Source organism: Lichenostomus cassidix, chromosome Z (genome assembly GCF_008360975.1).
Source record: "Lichenostomus cassidix isolate B80296 chromosome Z, HeHo_3.0, whole genome shotgun sequence".
NCBI lineage: Eukaryota > Metazoa > Chordata > Aves > Passeriformes > Meliphagidae > Lichenostomus > Lichenostomus cassidix.
In genome coordinates this window covers 7,599,166-7,619,160 of record NC_139511.1, presented here as the reverse complement: position 1 = coordinate 7,619,160, position 19,995 = coordinate 7,599,166, and the positions used below count along the sequence as shown (strand labels likewise).

At 41.7% G+C, this 19,995-nt stretch overlaps 1 protein-coding gene across 4 annotated transcripts; it reads right to left on the bottom strand.

The window, feature by feature from the left end:
• Positions 1 to 9,221: 9,221 nt before the first annotated feature.
• On the bottom strand, positions 9,222 to 19,772 carry STARD4 (StAR related lipid transfer domain containing 4). 4 transcript variants are annotated; one of them, XR_014846889.1, is made up of 7 exons: positions 19,754 to 19,772; positions 19,329 to 19,458; positions 17,380 to 17,429; positions 14,738 to 14,864; positions 13,490 to 13,604; positions 12,006 to 12,932; positions 9,222 to 11,963 (listed from the first exon to the last, which is right to left on the bottom strand). XR_014846889.1 is itself a non-coding variant. In XM_085042824.1 (6 exons), coding segments are annotated over exons 1-6 (651 nt in total). In that variant the 5' UTR covers positions 19,577 to 19,747; the 3' UTR covers positions 11,870 to 12,705. The 4 variants fall into 4 exon arrangements, 1 of the variants encoding a protein (XP_084898950.1); XR_014846887.1 differs by lacking the exon at positions 19,754 to 19,772 and adding an exon at positions 19,575 to 19,747; XR_014846888.1 differs by lacking the exon at positions 19,754 to 19,772 and having other exon boundaries at positions 19,329 to 19,747.
• Between the last annotated feature and the right edge of the window lie 223 nt (positions 19,773 to 19,995).

Genomic DNA, 19,995 nt, shown 5'->3' with positions numbered 1-19,995 from the left:
TTCCTTCATCTGAGGCACAGTTAGCTGGGCTGAAAAGTGGTCCCAGCTGATTCCAAAAGTTGTTTTTTGCTAAATTATCCCACAGCACATCATAACTAGGAACTGATGTCATCCAACAGGAGACCTCTCTGTGACAGCATGATCTTCAGAGGCTGCTCAATTTTGTGTGTAAAGACTCAGGGACTTTGTTTTTTTTCTTTGTTTTCTTTTGTTACAATCAGTATTAAGCAATCAGGATGTCTGTGCTGCATGATTACCAGTATGTGGCTCAGTAAAGCACTGTGCCTGGCTGATATATTTGATGTATGACAGCACTAGAATGTATACATACAGTGGAAGACAGGAGTGTTAACTGCATTGGCTTTGTCTGGAAAATCACATCCTGGTGGCATCTGCTGTAGTTCAAACTGGGATGTGCAACATCAGTGTCTTACTGAGGCTGAAAAATGTGAACACATTTGGAAGGTGGAGGTGGACCAGATTTCCAGATCTGTGGTTATAAACTAGGTAGAAAGTTACTCATGCTCTTTTCTGTTGAAATCCTAAGCTTTAATTTAAAAAAAAAAAATTAACATATTGACAAAGTTGTTCAAGTACAGAAAGGGGAACCTTGCCATCTTTTTGAAATATTTGAACTTAGCAAAACTTTTCCTTTAAAGGCAGATTGCAGCATTAGCTGATTGAAGTCTAATGTTTGAGAGCTAGGATGATGATCAAGTGGCTGTTAAATAGCTAAGGAAGTCCTGCCTTTGCACCACAACAAGAGTTTTCCCAGGTTCAGAAAGTTTCCCTCCAAAATAGAACAGATTTCCTGTAATTTCAAACACTTTTGCTTGCAATTGTGAGGATGATATAATAGATTGCACTGTATGAGCCTGGTGCTGGTTTGCTAGCTGAAGTTCATCCTTTACATTGAGCGCACATGCTGTAAAGAGGCAGACACACTGTAATCAAACTTCTGAATGCAAAAGAACATCAAGGCAAAAGTTTTTGATACAGCAGGTTCTTCAGAAGAGTACTAAGGACTGTCCCCACAAGTGAGCAGGCTGTTGGACACATGGAGTGACAAAAACTGCCCTGCAGCCCCTTAGCCTTGGTGAGTAAAGCAAAATGCTCTGAAAAGCTGTGTGGTAGCAGAGCAGCATAAAAGCATCAACCAAAAAATTTTTTGAAGTGGCTCAGAGCAGCTGGGAGTCCCAGGCTAAAGGAGGCCATGGATCACTGGCAGCCAGGCCTAGGCACTTTCCAAATGAATCACATTCCCCTACAACTCACACTGCAAGTGGAACACAGACACAGATGGCAGCCATGGGAAAAGTGATGACAACACCACATTTTCCCTGCCCAGGGAAGATGATGATGGGAGTTGTTACTGTCCAACTTAGCAGAAGCAAAGCAGCTAATACAGCAGGTTGCTGGGAAATAAACCCTTGTTTCCAGATGACTGTCCTTCAGCTCCTGCAGAGATGCTGGGTCACCTCTGGGGTTTTAAGAGCAGCATATGAAAGTGTGGAGTTGAGGATTCCCTGCAGATCCTGGCACAGCATCCAGCACATTTCCTGCTTACAGAATGACAGACACAAGCCTCAGCACAGTGCCTTGGCCCCAGCCTTGTGCAGAGGCTGTTTCTCCGGGTGAAGAGCTCAGTTTTGTGTGGCTGAGCTGACCTTGTTGCTGCTGAGGTTATGAGTGTGTAGCTTATAGAGGCATGCCATTCATGTAACAAAAAATGTCAGAGGCTGACCAAGAAAAACGCACAGTTAGACCTAGAGCACAGTGGCAGGGATACACATAAGACCTCAAGATACTAAAGTTAACAAAGAGACAGGCAGAATATCCTTAAAATTACTTTATACAACAATAGTAGTTCAAAGACTATCCTTTCCTCCCTATCAGAGTTAATTTAGTTGGAACATAAATAGTGAGTTCATTCTTCTTTTCTATGAAGAAATTCATATAAAATTCCCAGACAAGCCACTGCACAATACTTTGTTTCATTGAATAAAAAACATCAGCTGGCCTGCAGAATAAGAAGAAAATAAGGAAGGAAAAGGGGAAAAAATAGGAGTGAAATATTTGCCTAATCTAGACACAGAGCTCTGAAGCAAGACTTGCAGAGGGTTTAAAAAGGTGATGAGGGGACGGGAGCATCTCTTTTATGAGGAAAGGCTAAGGAAGCTTGGCCTGCTCAGTCTTAAGAAGAGATGACTGAGAGGGGACCTCATTAATACATATCAATACCTGGAAGGAGGGTGCCAAGAGGATGGACAAAGCTCTGCTCCAAGGTGCTAAGCAATAGGAAAAGAGGAATGGGCAGAAATTGCCAGGAATTGCCAGGAATGCCAAGGAAGTTCCCCCTGAACATGAGGAATAACTTCTTTACTGGGCAGATGATCACACACTGGGACAGACTTCCAGAGAGGCTGTGGAGTCTCTCTCACTGGAAATATTCCAGAACCTGGACACAGTCTTGTGCAATGGGCTATAGGAAACCTGGCTTAAGCAGAGAGACCAGATGACTGTTCCAGTGGTCCTTTCCAGCCTACCTGTTCTGTGTTTTCATGATTTTGTGAGCTTACTTCCAGAAGATATATAAACTTTTACTGGCAAGACTGCAGATTCCTTATATCTGGGAGGTAAAACTTCTACCCAGAGTAATTCAGTGAAGATTGCAGGCAGGTCAGTGAAGAACATCCCTTGGAGTGTGAGTCCTCTAACTCATATAAGCACAGAATGATATACATGCATATAACTAAAAATCCATCAAACAATTACATCTTCTTCTACTGTCGCTGTTGAGCAGCTAACAGAGTAATGAAGGCACCAGTTCTCAGTGGCAAGAAGGAATGACCTTTATTGTTTTGATTTCATCACATATATAGAGTTCTCAAAAGTCACCCAGATTGGTAAGTCAGAAGCCTTCCCCCAGGCCTGATTGGCCAGGCCTGCACTGTCCAAGCTCTGGGACACTGCTCCAACAACACCCAAACTTTATCTTTATTTACAAAACACAAGAAGAGTTCCCGTGGGAAAAACCTGTGCTAGCCACATTCTACCACTCCAGACTGGACAAAAGAACATGAATGCAGTCATGAACTTAGTTATTATTGGAAGGCATTCAATATTGTGGGAATAGGCATAGTACAGAAGCAGGAATACAATGGAATAGTTGAAGTGGCCCAATTCTGAATTTAGTAAAATTACAGATTAAAATCTGAATACGTACATGAACACAAAAATGCACAGATTTATCAAATGACAGGGAGAGAGTGCTGAACAGTATCGAAGAGCCATGTGTGTATTAAAAGTTGCATCAACCTTTTAAGCCATCTTTTGTCCCTTCCCAGCATTACTCAGCTGGACCTGAAGCTATAATGATTAACAGTCTTGCATACATAGATCATCACTGGATGAAATTCAGTAATGCCTATCAAGGTATGAAAGATAATTACAGTGGTACTGAGTTTTGCCCAGCTCTGACTCCTTCCAAGGCACAGCTGGAAAAAAGATAACTTCAGTGCTCTTGTCATTCTGTGTGCTCAGTACAGGGGTCAAAATGGAGTGACAACACCAGCACAGAATTTTGTGATTAATTAGAGCTGCCCCAAACTGCACAGAGGCCCTGCCGGGTGATGCTCCATACACAGCATGTGTGACTGAGAACTGACACTATGGCTCTTCATTTATATATCAGGAAGATGTTTATTGGCCAAGATATATTAAAAAGCATGTGTTTGCCTCTATGAAGTAGCACAGAGCTCCTGCCATAGGAAGATACATAAAGAGCAAAGCTTAAAGTAAGGGATTTTTTTTTTCCATTTGAAATTCTGGCTTGAAGAAAAATGTTAACATCCATGGCTAAATGGCTCATTGTTATTCTTCCCTTTTATGCTTCATCTTTTTTTCCTGGCCCAAGGGCACCAAGGAAGAGCTGTCAGCTGTCAGTCAGTGAATAAGGGGCCATCTGACACTTGGCAGGTTTCAGCTTTTCTGCCCTGACCAATCTGCTGTTGCCCTTGGTTCCATAAGATGGTTTCACTCCTGCTCTTGTGCTCCCAGAAGAGTCTCGGTTTCATCAGTCAAGTATACGTGTATTTCTCTGTGAGCCACCCCTGGTGTGACTTGTCACTGCCAGTCAGTACCCAGGGAGAGGTGTTTCTACTTTCCCTCTCCATTTCCCAGACTCATGCTCTTTCCTGGCACCTTCAGATTCCTTTCTTGAGAGGCTATACCTGGCTGACAGAAATAGCTCAGTGATGTCAAATGCCAGACAGACAAACAAAATAATTCAGCTTTTTGGGTTATTTTCCCAACAGAAAATGAAGGCACCTCGGCTGCTGTAGGCACAGAATGAGAGGTTCAGAGCAAAGAGGCAAAAGAACAGCGCCATGCCAGGTTCTGGTCCTCAGCACCAGGAAGTTCCTTTGCCAACAGCACCATTTTCCTTCTGTGGAGAAGACATTGTTTAGGTCAACCCAAAAAGATAAGTCAGGCTTAGGAACTCTGAAAGATATTGTGTGTGCTATGACCAGTGACCTTCTTAATATTGTTTACATAATATGAGTTGATATACTTAGAATCATATTTTACACAGCATTGCCATTTACAGTGTTGGAGAAGAAACTGTAAAGTCAGTTTGGAGCACTTGGTCCCATTTGTTGCCTGGAACTGTAAATAATGATCTCCTTTGTAATACAAAACTCTGGAGCCAACCATTGTATCTGCAGAAGTACACAACAGCGAAAGTCCATCAACAAGAAAAAAGACTAATTCTTATCCCTGTGTTGGATGGATCTGGGTGGCTCTTCTAATTGAACTTATTATGTCAAATGACTCGAAGCAACTATTCTGGTCACTTGAAAGCCGAAGACAAACCATTGGGTTTGATTTAGAGTTGCAAATGGCATGTGATCTGTCCCAGAGACAATATGTTCTAGGAGCCACTGACTCATATTTGTTCATCCACAGAACTGTGCATAGGTATCTGCATTCTCCTATCAGCCCTCAGATCCCAAAACATATGATGTTACTTACAAATGTGATATTCACATGAATGACCTCAACTACACAAATCCCCAAGTAATGCTGAACAGTAAACACCCGCAACAAACACACCAGACAGCTCCACCACAGAACGCACCAAAGAGAGCTCCTCTTAAGCTTTGTGTCAGCAAGGGATAAAGTGAAAAGTATCTACAAATGTGCATTCCAAGGGCTCAGGTTCCCTGATTTCTTTTTTTCTCCTGACATCCCCACCAGCCATGTTTATGGAGTAGTGCAAATGTATCCAGTGACAACCCCCTCCAGCTGGAAAAACCTCACCACTGATCCTTTATATTTGTAAGACGTCGAAGTTGTATTGTTTGTACTATTAATAAGCCCCCAGTCTCTTCTCCCTCAGTTTGCCATGGGGCTGGAAGTAGTCTTTCATGGACAACTGCAGTTTGTCAAGAAACATTTCACAACGCTAAGCAAATGGACTGTATGTACCTTTAGGAAAAAAATATGTGAAATATCGCCTAAATCCTGATGCAGCAGTGTCCTCCGTGAAAAGTATTTTCCTTGGGAATGACAGGGATCCATGGGACGCTGCCTAGCATCCAAGGCTGGTGCCACCACCAACTTACGACCTTCAGTGTAGTGATAGGTGCCTTGTTTGCACTGCTCAAATCTTTACCATCATGGTTGCAAGGAGACAATAATTACAAAGTAAGATACTTTTTACTGAATGTAATTAGAAACAAGGAGATTTAAAACTACTCGCTGCTGAGAGCTAACCGAAACTGTGTCTTTGTGCTGTTGAGCACAGGAACTGCTTCCTTGTTCAAACCACATCTCCATGAGATGTCATGCTAAAACTCCTGATTAAATACAAGAAATTTTACTTAATGTTCCAAAAGTAGACATTTTTTGGGGGTCTAGTTTGCTTTTTTTTTTCCTTTATTTTTGGAATACACGGTATTGAGAGGCCTATGCTTGTGAGAAAATTACCTCTGAAATGGTTTGTTGCTCAGGGAGAAGAAAAGATGGAGAGGTGGAGAGGAACCCTAGTCATAGAACCATTGAACCAAACAGGTTTTGGAAAAGATTGGTTGGGAAAGACTGTGGAGTCCAACTGTTAACCCAGCTTATCAACTGGTGGATGCTCAGCTAAGGTGCTCAGCTAAGGCATTCTGCTGGTTTTAACCTGGAGAAACGTGATACATTAAGCGCTTGTGTCTGGCTTGGCCATCGTTTGGAGGTTCCTGGCTGGATGAAGACCAGACCATAAGCAGGGAAATTTGTGCTTTTGTTAATTCAAGAATAGTGCATGCTGCTTGGTTAGGGTATGTGTTGATGTTTCCAAGGCAAACACAAAAATGGTGCCTTTGACTAGTAACACAAAGTATTTTATATGCCTGTTACAGAAGCTCATTGATCTCAGTGCAGTGGTGGCTGGACTCTTCTTAATAACAATGAAGAATGTTATAAATATATATAGACTCTCTCAAATTAGCTCCATATCCTGTGTTCCTGACTCCTTACTTTACTGCTTGATGGTAAGGAATCCTGTCAACACTATTTTCTTCTACTAGCAAAGATGTAAGCAACCAAATAGAAGTTTATGGACTGCTTGTCTAACTGTATGTTTTTGCTTCTGACTAAGCCTGTTTGTGTAGTAACTTTCCTGATACTGTACAAGTGTACCAGAAAGAAATTTGAACCAGAAAAAAAAGACCGTTTTGTTATTTCCATGTATTGTACGTGGGACCAGTGTATCTGCTTGTGTATGTGCATGGGACTGCTGATAAGCCATGAGGAAATGTTTTGATGCTCGGATACCTATTTTTAGTAAGTGGCTTGCATGACTGATCTGATGCTAAATAAACTAGTAAATCTAGAAAAGCTTACACCTATTATTTCCTGAGAGCTAGTAGTCGCCATAGAGCAAGGAACAATAGTCATCATTAGAAAGAGGAGTAATCATGGGTATTAACTGTTTATATTGCAAAGTCTAGAATGAATTCCAGCTTGGCACAGCATTTCCGCTGCTCCTCTTCCCTTAAAAGTTAGCAGCTGAATAACAAACTCAATCTGTTATAAGTGGTGGAGTACAGAACTAGGGGACTGTGCAGGCTTCCCTTGTGCTCCAGGGTGGGTTATGGGAAGAGATGCTGGTCTCCCTTTTGTTAAATACTTCCCGTGGTGAAGAAATTACCACTTCCTTGTGCCCTCTTGTTCCACTACTCTTTTAACTGGAAAGTATTTTATGAAATCCTGAGTCTTTATGTTGCAGTTAACAGTTTGCCTATCATGGTGACTTGTTTTCTGCAAACATTTCTTAATGAATCCAAAGGTTATTAAAAGTGCTCTTTCATTCAGAATACTCCTCTCTCAGAAGCATAAACCAAACCTTTACCCCAGAGGTCTTACACTCCTCTTCTTGCTTGAATATGGATTTTCTGCCTTTCATTTCCTATTTGTCTCTAACTATGTTGCCAAAAGCTGCACATGGTACCAGAATGGAGAACATTGCAAGACTGAGGTGTTGATTTATTTTTGTGCTCTTTTTCCATATCTGTCACCCTCAGTGGTGTTCCCTCCTGCCTGGTACTGGTGCATCTTGTTATTTCTGCCACCTGCAACTCCTTAGTCTTGCAAACTGCTTGAATGCAAAATCTCTTACCACCCTTTTGTGGGAGACAAGTTTACAAAATCCCTTCATCCTGGAGCAATGTAAGAAATAAAGGACGATAAACTCTACTAGATATTTTGCATGGCAACAGGGCTGCAGAAAAAAAAAGTCTAATTTGGCACTTGGATGTTGCTGTATCTTTTCCCAAGCTAATGCAAGGCATACATTCTTACTACAGTTTCATGAAATCATCTTCTTCACACCTCCGTAAGAAAGTCCAAAGAAGAGAAGCATATATCGAGCTGGCTTTGAGCTCCCCCTGGAGCTCAAGGGTTGTTCGCTTTTGGTTGACCTCTTAAAAATAGCACATCAAACAGCTGAGTGTGAGCTCGTGATAGAGCACAACCTTACACTGGTTTTATAGCAAGCATGAGACAAAAAAGAAAATGGCAAATAAGAATGAACTGACAAGTCAGAGGAACTTTTAATGAGTTAGGATAGCTGGGAAGTTAAGCATAATGATCCTGCCTCATAACTACCAAATTTCTGCATTTCTGTTGATGTCTGGTGCAGTCTTCTTTAAAAATCCCTGGAGTGTTGTAGTTATGATGTCCTTCTCAGCAGTTGAAGCACTTTTTTCCCTTCAGCATGTTGTACGTATGATAAGCAGTCCCTATGTGAATTGTAAAACTGAGTCACCAGCACAGCCCGATGAGGACTGGAAAAGGCAGAATGTGTTACAAAGTTTAAATTGTGATTTAGGACTTCAGAACATACTCTCTTCCAGGGAACATTTAACACAGGTTTAATATCTCTCCTATCTTTTTATTATCTTTCACCATGAAATGGGTTTGAACATCAATGTTTTATTTTATTGATTCTAATTAATGTCCTTAATAATTTTGCAAAGATCCCAGGTGACCTCTCTACCTATCCCTCCCCCGCTCTGAAGAAGCTGACATGATACATGCCCTACAAGAGCATCTCAGATGTCACCATTCCTTTTCTCAGCAAAGGAAGAGGGCTACAACTCCTTCCACTAAGGTCAAATGCTACAGAACTCCACTGCCTTTTGCCAGCTTTGTAAGAGAAACAAGGGAGGGTTCTAGAGAAGATACAGCAATTTTCTTCATTTTTGTAGCTGCTATGTCAATATATATGTTGCAGCATGATTTATGCACCTAATATACATCTATATGCCTTCTGCCAGCTGCTACATGCTCACGTGTTTCAGATTAACTTAATGTTTATGGTTAACAGACCATTTCTTAAACATACAAAAAGGTAAGTAATACTAAGCCAAAATAAAGTTCTCCCTCAGTAATCATGGGATCATCACATAAAACCCCTACATATAAATTTTTAGCATTGAAGCTTTGAGAAAACCTTACTTCTACAGCTTTCAAGAGATTCCAGTTGGGCATTTCCTCAGTCTGAATCAAGATTCTAAGTAAAGGTAGTCTTTACGGCTTTCAAATTTAAGGAGACAAACTGATATCGTTAAACATCACCATGCAGCTGAAGATGAACTACATCATCAGATATAACTCCCCAAAAATGCTACATACGGTTGCACACATATTGAAAAAGCTACATCACAAGTCTGTTGGAACCCATGATTTTAATTTATTCTGCAGGTGCATTCAAAATACAAATACAATGGCTTAAATGCTGAACAGTAAGCTAAACCCACTGTTAAAATGGACTCTGAGTTTCCACACGCAGGCACAACTTGACTGGTTTCACTAGAATTAGGGCTATTTTGACAGCAGTGAACCTCCTAGGTTGAACCACCAGGTCACACCATCAAAACTGTTCTGGTTACTTATTATTACTGGAGGAATTATATGCTCTGCATTTTATAAGTTCATGATGTTTCACATTTATAAATTCATCAAATTTGAGATCAGGACCTGTGCAAGAGTATCTCTCTGAAGTACTGGTCCACCTTGCAGCAAGCTGTGGTAGAGTACTTGGACTGCCCCTAAACCAAACCTAGCCCCATCTCTGTATCTTCTGCACATCTACAGGCAAGGTTTAATGTCGGAGGTTTTAGATGAGGAAGAGAACCCAAATATGAAAACTGTCTTATCTTCAGTCACCTTTCCCTTACACACACAGAGCACCTAGTTGAAGTGCCAAACAGTAAAGTGTCACATTGTCTAAACCTCTAAAAAGTTGGTTTTTTTAAAAAATATTAGCCATATAAAAATAATTTTGATGTGTCTATATACATGTTATTTTTCTAGCAAAGACAGATCTCCGCAACTCTTGGCCAATTTGTTCAGAAGTCACTTCTGGATAACTATATTCCACTTTAACTGAAACACTCTTAAGTGATTGAAATCTATACTAAGCAATTTACCTCCTATTTCTTCTGTGTAAGCAAAACAGGGGTTACTGCACTTTTTCCTTGCAACTGCTTTCCTGTTTTAACTCTCCTGGCATCACCTAGATTGTCCACTAACTCAGAAGTAAGAATGCCACAGCAGGAGAAGAGGCTCTGATATTGTGGCTTTCTTCATTCTGATGTAGTCTGGTTAAAGAACAGTTCTTTTTCCCTCCCTCTCCATCCATAGCTATATAAAAATAATATAAATTTTGGGTTCAAATAAATACAACATTTGAAATTGGACATCTTTCTTTTAGTTCTGTATTACTCCATAGCTGAACTGAAATTTTTATTAGAAGTACCAACATACAAAAATACTAGCAATTTTCTTATTTTAAGCTCAAGTTCTTCTTTTCTTTAGCTGCTCTCTGCTTCACCAACCTATCTTTACTGATAGCAGAAAAAGACATATCACTGGATACTAAATAAGGATAGATACTGCAGATGTGTCAGAGCCCCTAAAATGGGTGTTTGGAACAGGAACTCTCAATGCTTTCTGCAGTGCCTGGCATCATACAAACATCCTCCTATAAGTGTCTTGTGCTCCTTCTGACCCATTTCTCCAGCACTGAAGTGCCTCTGTGCAGATTTAAACTGGGATTTTTACACAGAGAGGGAATATTTTGCTCTACGTACTGTATCGCAACCCCTCCATTAGTCAGTCCCAGCAACTCTAAAAACAGAAGACATGAATATGCAGATTCACTGCACATGTAATCTTTGTAACTGGGAAGAATAAACAGGCTACACTTCAAACAGTTTCCTCTACAATCATGTCATCATTCATCCCACGGAGCAGCACTGCCAGAGATTTCATAATTGCCTCTGTACCAGTACTAGAGAGGAGAAGATTGTGGCAGCAATTCTTTGGTGTCCTTGGTGGTAGAAGATCATCTCGTGAGCTTCCAGCACTAACTGAGGGGTTATGGGGAACTGTGGAATACACAGAACCTAACAAGGAATTAACATTTTCTGCCCATGAGCACACCAAAGGCTGCTTAAAGCGTTGTCTTTAACGGTCTTAAATAGCACTAAATACCTTGAAACATGAAGCAGGTTGAAAAAGCACCCACTATATTTGGTATTGTTTTTTCTACCTCTCTGCTTTAGCAATGAGAAAGGAAAGTCCTTGCTCTTGAGAGTTCAGCTGCAACAGCCAGTGTTAAAACAGCCAATATTGCAGGAAAAGGACTTTTATCTGAGTTTTTGTTTTTCTGAGTCCATTACCAGTCCCTGGATTGTATGTATGCAACTGGCTCCACAATATCAGCGCTCCAAGATATTTTCCCTAACTCCTACACAGTTAAACTTGCAACTGTGAGCACTGGCAAAGCATGGGGATAACTACAATGTCACTTGAGCAAATGACACATGCCAACATTAAAGGCTTAACATCAGATTTTAAAGAGAATTCAGGTTCCTAGCAGGGAGAGAGTAATTTTTAAAATGCCCCTGTTATATATCTGTCAGAATTACTACGTTGCTGAATATCCTTAAAATTTGCATATTAAAAAAAGATCCTGTATCCCTCAGGAGATCTGAGCATTCTGCAGCTTGAGCTTTGGCCTTCATGTTTGAAGATGTTAATTTATTGCAAAGATCAGTCTAGGGGCAGTACCACAGAACACTCCACAACACCAGCACACTGGCAAGTCTGTGCTGTTGTGCTTACAGCAACACCTATCCCTGAAGCAAATGAGTGGCTCTTTCTGTTGCTTTTGTAATCCCAGGATTTTCAGTTAAACAAGAAATACACACACAAAAAAACCCCAAACCAAAAAGTCCCAACCAAACAAAATACACACACACGCACACACACACACACAATTACATGCAAATTTAAGTAAAAAATTTTCTAGATGTACAGGGTATCACTGAAGATCCATTGGAAGTTTGTTATTTTGACAACTGTCAACTGTGTGATTAAAAGCCCACAAAAAAACTATGGAAAAACACCTGATGTGATTAAAAGCCCACAAAAAAACTATGGAAAAACACCTGATGACTTAAATGAGCTTTGGATCAGCTGTAACAACATTTCTTTATGCACTGAGACTATTATATACAACAGTAAATAAGTTACAGTTACAACACTGAAGAAATGTCAATAATGAACACTTATTTTTGCTCACAAGTGCAAATAGCCTTCTTATGATTAGTATCATTTAACAACTTAGCTATATAATATGCCTATGATAAACCAAAGCAAATTTTAAAATCAAATTACAGATGCAGCTGAAAATAAAAGCAAAAAATTTAAGTAAATATAAATATATATATATTACAAAATTACATCTTCAATGAGATGCTGCCTGAACAGCAACCTGCATTATCAAAATCCTGAGCACTTGGCTCCCAGCACTGCTGGAGAGAGCTGAGTTCACACTGCATTTTTCAAGCCCCCCCCACACACATCTTGTGCTTTCTACTGAGAAAGCCGAGGGTTTAGAGATTCAGGCTATTCCTCATTGAGCTGCAGAGTGCTGAACAGCAAAAAGCATCTCGCACCGTGCACTGGGAATGTATGCTGAGCATCACATCAAAAAGCACTTGGTAAAGATGACTGGATCCCCAACATAAAGGTTCGTTTGTCATTCAGGAACAATGTTACTCACCTCAACTTAGTGGGTAACCTATGCTAAGCTAAACAACATAATCTGATTGCAAGGAATGCACACGCTTTTAAGTCACTGTTAGTCTACATTTTGAGTGCCTTTTTGAGGTCAGAGTAGAAATTGGCCAGGGTACTAGACATGGCAGCGTCTACTGCAGATTGTGGTAGCATCCCTCGCAGTTCAGTCTGGATGTAGCCTGTCAAAAGACTGTGGCCAGGAGAGTCCTTGAGAGGGACACAGAACCAACCGCAAGGGTGATTGAATCCACGGACAAAGTTTGGTCTCACCTCTCCATAGTCCAGGCTTACACCTGTCAAGGAAAATGAAACAAATAAATGAAAAGGGAAATTAATTTGAGAGAGATAAAAAAAGAGTTAAGGTGCAGTAAATTTTAAATATACAAGCTTCTGCTTGGGGAACTTAGTAGTAGTTACAAACACAGTTCAGATTTCTGGGTATTTTCATGCAAGAAAGTTTTCTTCATCCAAACTCTCTAACAGACAGGAGAACACGATACGCAAAAATTCAAATACTAAGAGGACATTTCTCCCATTTACTAGAAGTAAGTTGTTACTCCTCCCAGTTTGCTCTAGGACCTGAGGGAGGACTGAACACTCCAGTCCCACAGCTGGTGAAAGTGAAACCTGGCAGAAAGGAATGGCTCATGGGTAAGCAGTAGCTTGTACACTTCTTTAAATCTGTAAAATGTACGAACACCTCTGAATTTTGTTAAAACACCTTGAATTTATTTGTTGAAGAACATCCTACACCATTGTTGGCATGTTTGCTAGTACTAGATCTGGGTCAAATCTTCAGCCAAGCAACTGTTGAAAATTAAGAATTAATCAGAGATAAGTGGTGGCTTACCACATGTTAGAAGCCCATCTTCACAGCTTGTAGTATAAGAGAAATCAACAAACTCTCTTGGTGCAATGATGTTCCAGAGCTGGCCAGCAGTTGTATAGCGCATCACACAGCAGTTCTTGTTGAGTGACAGAATTAGAAGGGCAAGAAAATAAAAATATCTTAGCATAATGAATACAGGAAAACTTATGCTCACACGCAGCTAACGTTTTTCAGAAGCTCTGTCAATTACATTGCGCAAATTCAGTGAGGTCTGCATGGCTGTGACATTTTCAACCTAAATGCTGGAAGTCGTATGGACTTGTGAGCTACAACTGAGAGTTGTGGGAGAAAAGAGTAACTGCAACCACAAAGGTTTAAAGATCTAAAGCTAGAGAACTGTGTCATGCCTGGGAACTGAAAGCCACAAGGTTCTTAGGTTGCCAAGGAGTACTTGGAAGTCTGAAAGGACTATGAACAAATTGCAAGAGGACTCTCTTGGTACTCAGATACTCTATCAAACATTTTTAAACTACTAAGTGAAAAATAAAACAGAATGTGAACATTTTTTTCAAAACAGGCTTTCTTATAATACTATAGAGTCTGTATAAATTTTAGGGAATAATTAGCAAAAATACCTTGCCATATAAATCTTCCTTTAGAGACAGAGCAAAAGACAATCCATATTCAAGCCAGATGACGGCTTAGATGAGGGTTTTGAATTCATACTGAATGTCTGCAGTAACTGAAGAAAGGCTACCAGCTCCTCTGTAACCAACTTCAAACCTACCTTCCTTTTATCAAGCCCTGACCCTCAGTATGAACTACTTTGTGTCTCAGCATAAAGCCATGCCACACAAGTCAGCCCTTCAGGAAGAGGGAGAGGCTGCAGCTTCCATGTGTGGACTATTACTATTGTTTGTCGTGGAACAGAAGAAAGCAAGCAGTATGAAATGGCTTTGGCATAAACAGTATAACACTGCAGCCCTCTGTAAGAGAATTTTATCGCAGGCTACCAGAGCTCCCAGATCTGAGAGAATTGTGACCAAATCTCTTAGCATTGATGGAAAGATAAACTTCAAGCCTCCGAACAGAACTGTGCTGCCAGAAAGCCTCATCTGAGATCACACACAGCATGTACACACAATGCTGCCCGTGAATGCAAAAAACAGGCTGAGAAAGGTTCATGTTTGTTGGAATTGCTCTGCTGTACTGTTAAATTCATGTATTCATCAATACACATTTCCCTCAAGAATCTAAACTAGTCTTCACCTCTTCAAATGTTTCCATTATGTCCATTGAAGTCATTAGGCTGTCCCAGTCCAGCCTGTATGGTCCAGGGCGAATATGATCCACTATTCTGTTAGTAACATCTTCCACCACTCCTTGAGCTTTGTAGCTAGAAAAAAAGTTTATATTTAGTAAGAAAATCTTTAATTCCATTAATTTGGAACACTACACTTGCATCAACACCTTGGTACCAGGAAGTATGGTCACTGGACAATGGCATCAGAAAAACAGCATAGAAAAAGATCTATGCATGCATCAATTCTTCTATGCAAGAAATTTTATTCTGAAAAACTTAATCTTTTTTTCTACTTAATGTTAATGTTTTATAAACAGCAAACTCCTTCCTTGTATAAAAATTATCCTGTTTATTGCTCTAACAACTGTAAAACTTGCTATTTTACTCGTATTGCCAAGCTAGGAAGAGAGTTCACCAGAGACAAGTAAAGCTAAAGTAAAAAGGAGATCAGGAATATAATGGGAAAAACATCTTTCATGAAGCAAAAGTAGCAGGATGTTGGAGACTGAAATATGGTTTATGGCTCAAACATTTTTATGAAGGACTTCTGCCTATTGTAGCAAAATTGTATAACAAAAGCTGCACAGAAACACCCTGAATGGGCCTCCTGGCTGAGGCCCTGGACTGTAAGTTGGTTTGAGGTAAGACAAAGCAACTCAGATCTGGGCTGGGGGAGAAAAATACTTTCACAGGAGAATTAAGCCCAGCACCTTCTGGGTGGAGGCCACAGCCCTAGGCTTAACAGCTGCCAGGCTTGTATAGACCCCTTCACCAAAGCAGGGAGAAGGAGAGGTTTTGGGTGTGCAGTGAAAAAACCTCATCAGAGACAGTGAATGCCCATCCTCCACTGTGCAGACAAGCTCAACTGTGGGGCCCCCACCCTGGGAAAGCCACATCTAAGGAACATCCACGACAGACAGCAGAGAGGGTGTCATGGCCTATCGAAGGCCCCCATACCCTGCACCAGAGCATTGCATGTGATGTAAAATGATGCAACAGATCCACAGTCGTGCAAGGGATAGTGTCAAACCTGCCCCCCGTCAGGGGAGGCACCTGGACGTTCCCACCCAGCCTAAACATGTATTAATCCACTGGATTCTATACTTTTGGGTGGCAGACCCTCACCACCAAGAAGACCAGATGGAAGGGATCAACAAGACATCATTGGGACCCAGGCAGGGGTGATATATTTCTACTTAACCTGCCTCTGTCACTCTCCCTGTCCTCCCCCCACCTCTTTTTCTATTTCTCTCTTTCTTTCTTTTCTCTTTCTTTCTCTTTGCCTCTTTTAGTATTAAATAAAATATATCAATTTTTTTGGTATCAACATCTAACCTCGTTTGGTTTTAATCAAGTTTTGGGGAACATTTGAACCCTTCTGGGTTTGCTCTGCTTTATTCACAGTTAGCTCTCTTTGGTCCACTGGGATTAGAGCAGATCATATCACAGCAGTAGAACCAAGTTAATGAGAAACTACATTAGACTTTAGTAGCATATAAGTGTACCAAATAAAATAATTTGGTACAAGATATTACCGAACATTCATTTGTAATCAGGTACTTTTAGCAGACACCAGAGATTTTGTTTACTTGAGTGACTGGGCCTCCAAGTTTCTGAACACGAAGAATCCATGAAAATTATTATTTTCCAAATACCTTTTATTCATTAAGATGTTCTTACTGATAGAAAATAACTAGTCAAGCAACACATTCACTTTTTCAATTGTGCAGTTCTCTCATATTCACCTGTATGGAGCCCACCTCAGCTGTATACTTGAAACTGGAGGACCCTGTGAACATGTCAGTGGCTTCCAGGTTGGTGTTTGGAAAGCTCTTCAAAGTGTGCTTTAGTTCTCCAGGGGCACACAACCCTGGTGTCTTCACCTGCAGAAGCAGTCACTGCCCTCCTGGCAGTGGTTCAGCTACACAACCTGTTAGTGCCATGAGCCCATGGAACTGTATGGTCAGCACAGTCTTGGTGTCTGGGGCCATCAGCTCTTGCAGATTCAACACTTGAATTCCTTGAATTTACGCTTGAATGGGGTGTATCAGCCTTTGAGCTCACGTTAAACAATAGCTTCTTACACGACTTTTTGTTTCTTCAGAGTGTTGTTTCCTAGTAACTACTTCTCCACCTAAACCTACAGAACCCAGTGACAGAAACTCACACAGGAAGGGCGTTTACGTCACACATCTCTCTCACAACTCCACAAATGATATTTTGAAGTCGCTCAGTCACTGCAATAGTCTGAGGACTGACTGGCCTGTCACCCAGTGACCCTTCAGAACTACCAAAGTCAAACTTGATTCTGAGCTTTACAGGCCATCATTTCTGGGCAGATGCTGTTCCCCACTTCATCCAACGGGAGTCTTGTGATATTTTGGCATATTCCACAGACTTCACTATTGTTCTAGACACCATGCAATGCTAAAGTATCAAATGAAAAAGTTAGAAAGAAATAGTACAGCTACAACAGGTAATCCATTTAGACTCGCCTCTGGAGAATCTGTGTGTCTCAGGGCTGTAGAATTTGCAGTCTTAATTTCTAAATTCTAGAGAACACATCCATGGAACGTTAAAAATGTATCTGCTGTGTAGGTAAACTTACAGGTATCCACTGAATTCCTCTGAGGGTTTACGCCACACAGTTGCATCTTTCTGAAATAAAATATAAGACACAAAGTTAATTGTCACTTGCATATAATTATAAGATGCCCAGAAATTCTTCAATTCTCCTGAATAAAAGCAGCCAAATTGATCATCAACCGTGGTTCACCTGGGCACCACTGCACAATTTTCTTCAAATGTTTCAGATACCTTTTACTTGTAATTTTCCATTATTTAAAAAAAAATCAGACAATTGCCTTTCTCAGTCAAATGCTAGAAGTCTGTGCAGAAGCACGGTTTGGCAGGCCAAGCCAGTTTACTGTAAAAACACACAGAATAATGGAACATTAGTAGGCAAAGCCTTTAAATTACAAGGCAACTGGAAAGGCAAAAGCTGGATGCTACTCAGACAGGAAGACCACACTACTGCTTGCATTCCTGTAACACAAGAAACAGAAGTGTGCAAGAGTGGCAGACAAGAAAACTGAATTACTCTTCTCTCCTGGATGCCTGACTAGAATTGTCTTGCAAGCAGTAGACTATTTCAAAGTTATGCATAGAAAATAGAGAAACCAGTATCTTGTGATATTTATATAAGTAAAAAATTGAGCCTCCGTACAAAATCTCTGAATTTTGGTGTTGAAGACAGTACCATATGGCACCACATTATTCAGAATCATGATTATGTAAGCATAAAGGACCAAATGTCCTAAAGAACAGTACTGTTAAGTATTGCATCCAGAATTGTTTAAGATATTTTGGGGGAAAACACATCTCCTTGTGGTAGGTGAAGCTCTGAATGTCTTTTACATGGTACAATACCAAAATGGAAAGAAAGGAGGAAGGAAGGAAAGGAGAGAGGAAGGAAACACAGGAGGGAGGCAGAGAGTAAGCCCAACTAGAAATTTTTAAGGGTAAAATCTGAGGAGTAGTGTGATTTGAAACACTAGGATGAAGATAACTTTTAAAGGAGTACCACAGTACTTAATATCACAACACAGGAACATTAATACAGGAATAGACTTAACATTTAAAACAGTGATGGTATAATTGTATTGCAAGAGTGAAAGGCTTGGATGCTCTGTTCCTCTCTCTCAATACAGTAGATTTCTTAATTTTGCAAATAATCAAATTACATTTGGATTTTTTACCTCTGTCTTATCAGTGTCTGCTCATGATAGAAGAAAAAAAAATTCCCACTCAAACCGTTAACGAAAAGACAAAGAGAGAAGTTTACCACATTAGTCCTACCATATTGCTACACTTTTATCTTCTGTGGAGGACAGCACTAAAAAGTATTCACCCAGCCTAGACCTGATGCACCAGTAAAGTCTATTTAGCTTACTAAAGCCCGACTCAAAAAACCCAGGCAGCTCAAAAGAAGAGGATGACAAACTGAGAAAGCAGGAACTGTATTCCCTTTCATGGAAGGAAACTTAGGATAATGTGAGGGCTCTAAAGAACAGAAAAGTGAAACAATATGAAAGGAAGCATTGAGAATGATCTCACTTCTTAAAAGGAAGAGATCTGGAAACTGAAGCATGATGAACTATTGACAAGAGATTCCAGAGGCCGGCAGATCCTACCTGCAGGCCATGTCTGGTTTCTTGAAAGTACATGTGACACTTTCAACACTATTAGTGCTAACTACTTCTTATTTTCTGTAAGTCAAGCCTGTAAGCCTACACAGGTAAGATTCTTCTGTGAGTTACCTCCCTGAAAACGGGTAGAAGGAATGACAAGAGTATGCCTGCGAACAGGAAAAACACATCCTGCCATCTAAAGATGTTCAATCCTAGAGGGGTGGTTTCAAAGCACCTGTCATTTTAAAGTCCTGCAGGGCCAAGTGTTTCTCAGCCGTGTGGCACAGCACGGCGGGCTTTTTCCGCCGCACAGGTGACCCACAGCTTCCTAGGGAGCACGAAGCGGGACGCAGCCCGGAGCACTCACGGTTTTCTTCGCCACCCGCCACTCGCCGTCTCCGATGCTGTGGTACCGAACCAGCGTGTTCCGCAGCTTCGAGGCCAGTGGCGCTGGGTCGGGCAGGGGATCCATTTGCTTCCCTCCTGCGCGAAGATGCCTAACCACAGACACACACAGCAGAACAAGGCACGGGGTCACGGATGCCAACAACAGCGCGGATCTTCCAAGCCCGAACGGAGGATGCAGAGAACACCGCCGCGCGCACACACGCACATCTCCCCGCTGGGTTTGGGTGGCGGCGGGCGGTGCCAGGGGCTCAAGCCGAGGGCCAGCGGCTCAGACGAGGGCCAGCAGCCCCCGCTGTAGCGCCAGGTCCGTCCCAGGACCCGCCGGGAACGCAGGACAAGCGCGCTCCCCTCACGGCCGCGCCGCCGCCCCAGCCCCGCACTCACCCGCGGGCCGCCCGACAGCGCGCGATGGCGGCAGCCAATCAGAGTGCGGCCGCTCCGCCAGCGCAGCCAATAGCGGCTCGGTCCGAAGGGCGCGGGGGTGGGGAGGTCACCGCCCCTCGCGTCACGCGACCTCGAGTCAAGTCGCGGCCGTGTCGTCACGGGCAGGGGGCGGGGCCGCGGCCCGGATTGCGGGCGGCGGGGGTGGTGTGAGGGAGGACGGGGAGCGGGAATGGCATCCGGGC

Bases quoted from the DNA above. Each gene is read 5' to 3' on its own strand.
- STARD4 (XM_085042824.1), bottom strand. The intron at 17,430-19,328 runs GTGAGTGCTCCG...ATTTTATTTCAG, and splicing joins GGCGGGTGGCGAAGAAAACC to AAAGATGCAACTGTGTGGCG. The intron at 13,605-14,737 runs GTGAAGACTAGT...TCACTCAACAAG, and splicing joins TAATGGAAACATTTGAAGAG to AACTGCTGTGTGATGCGCTA.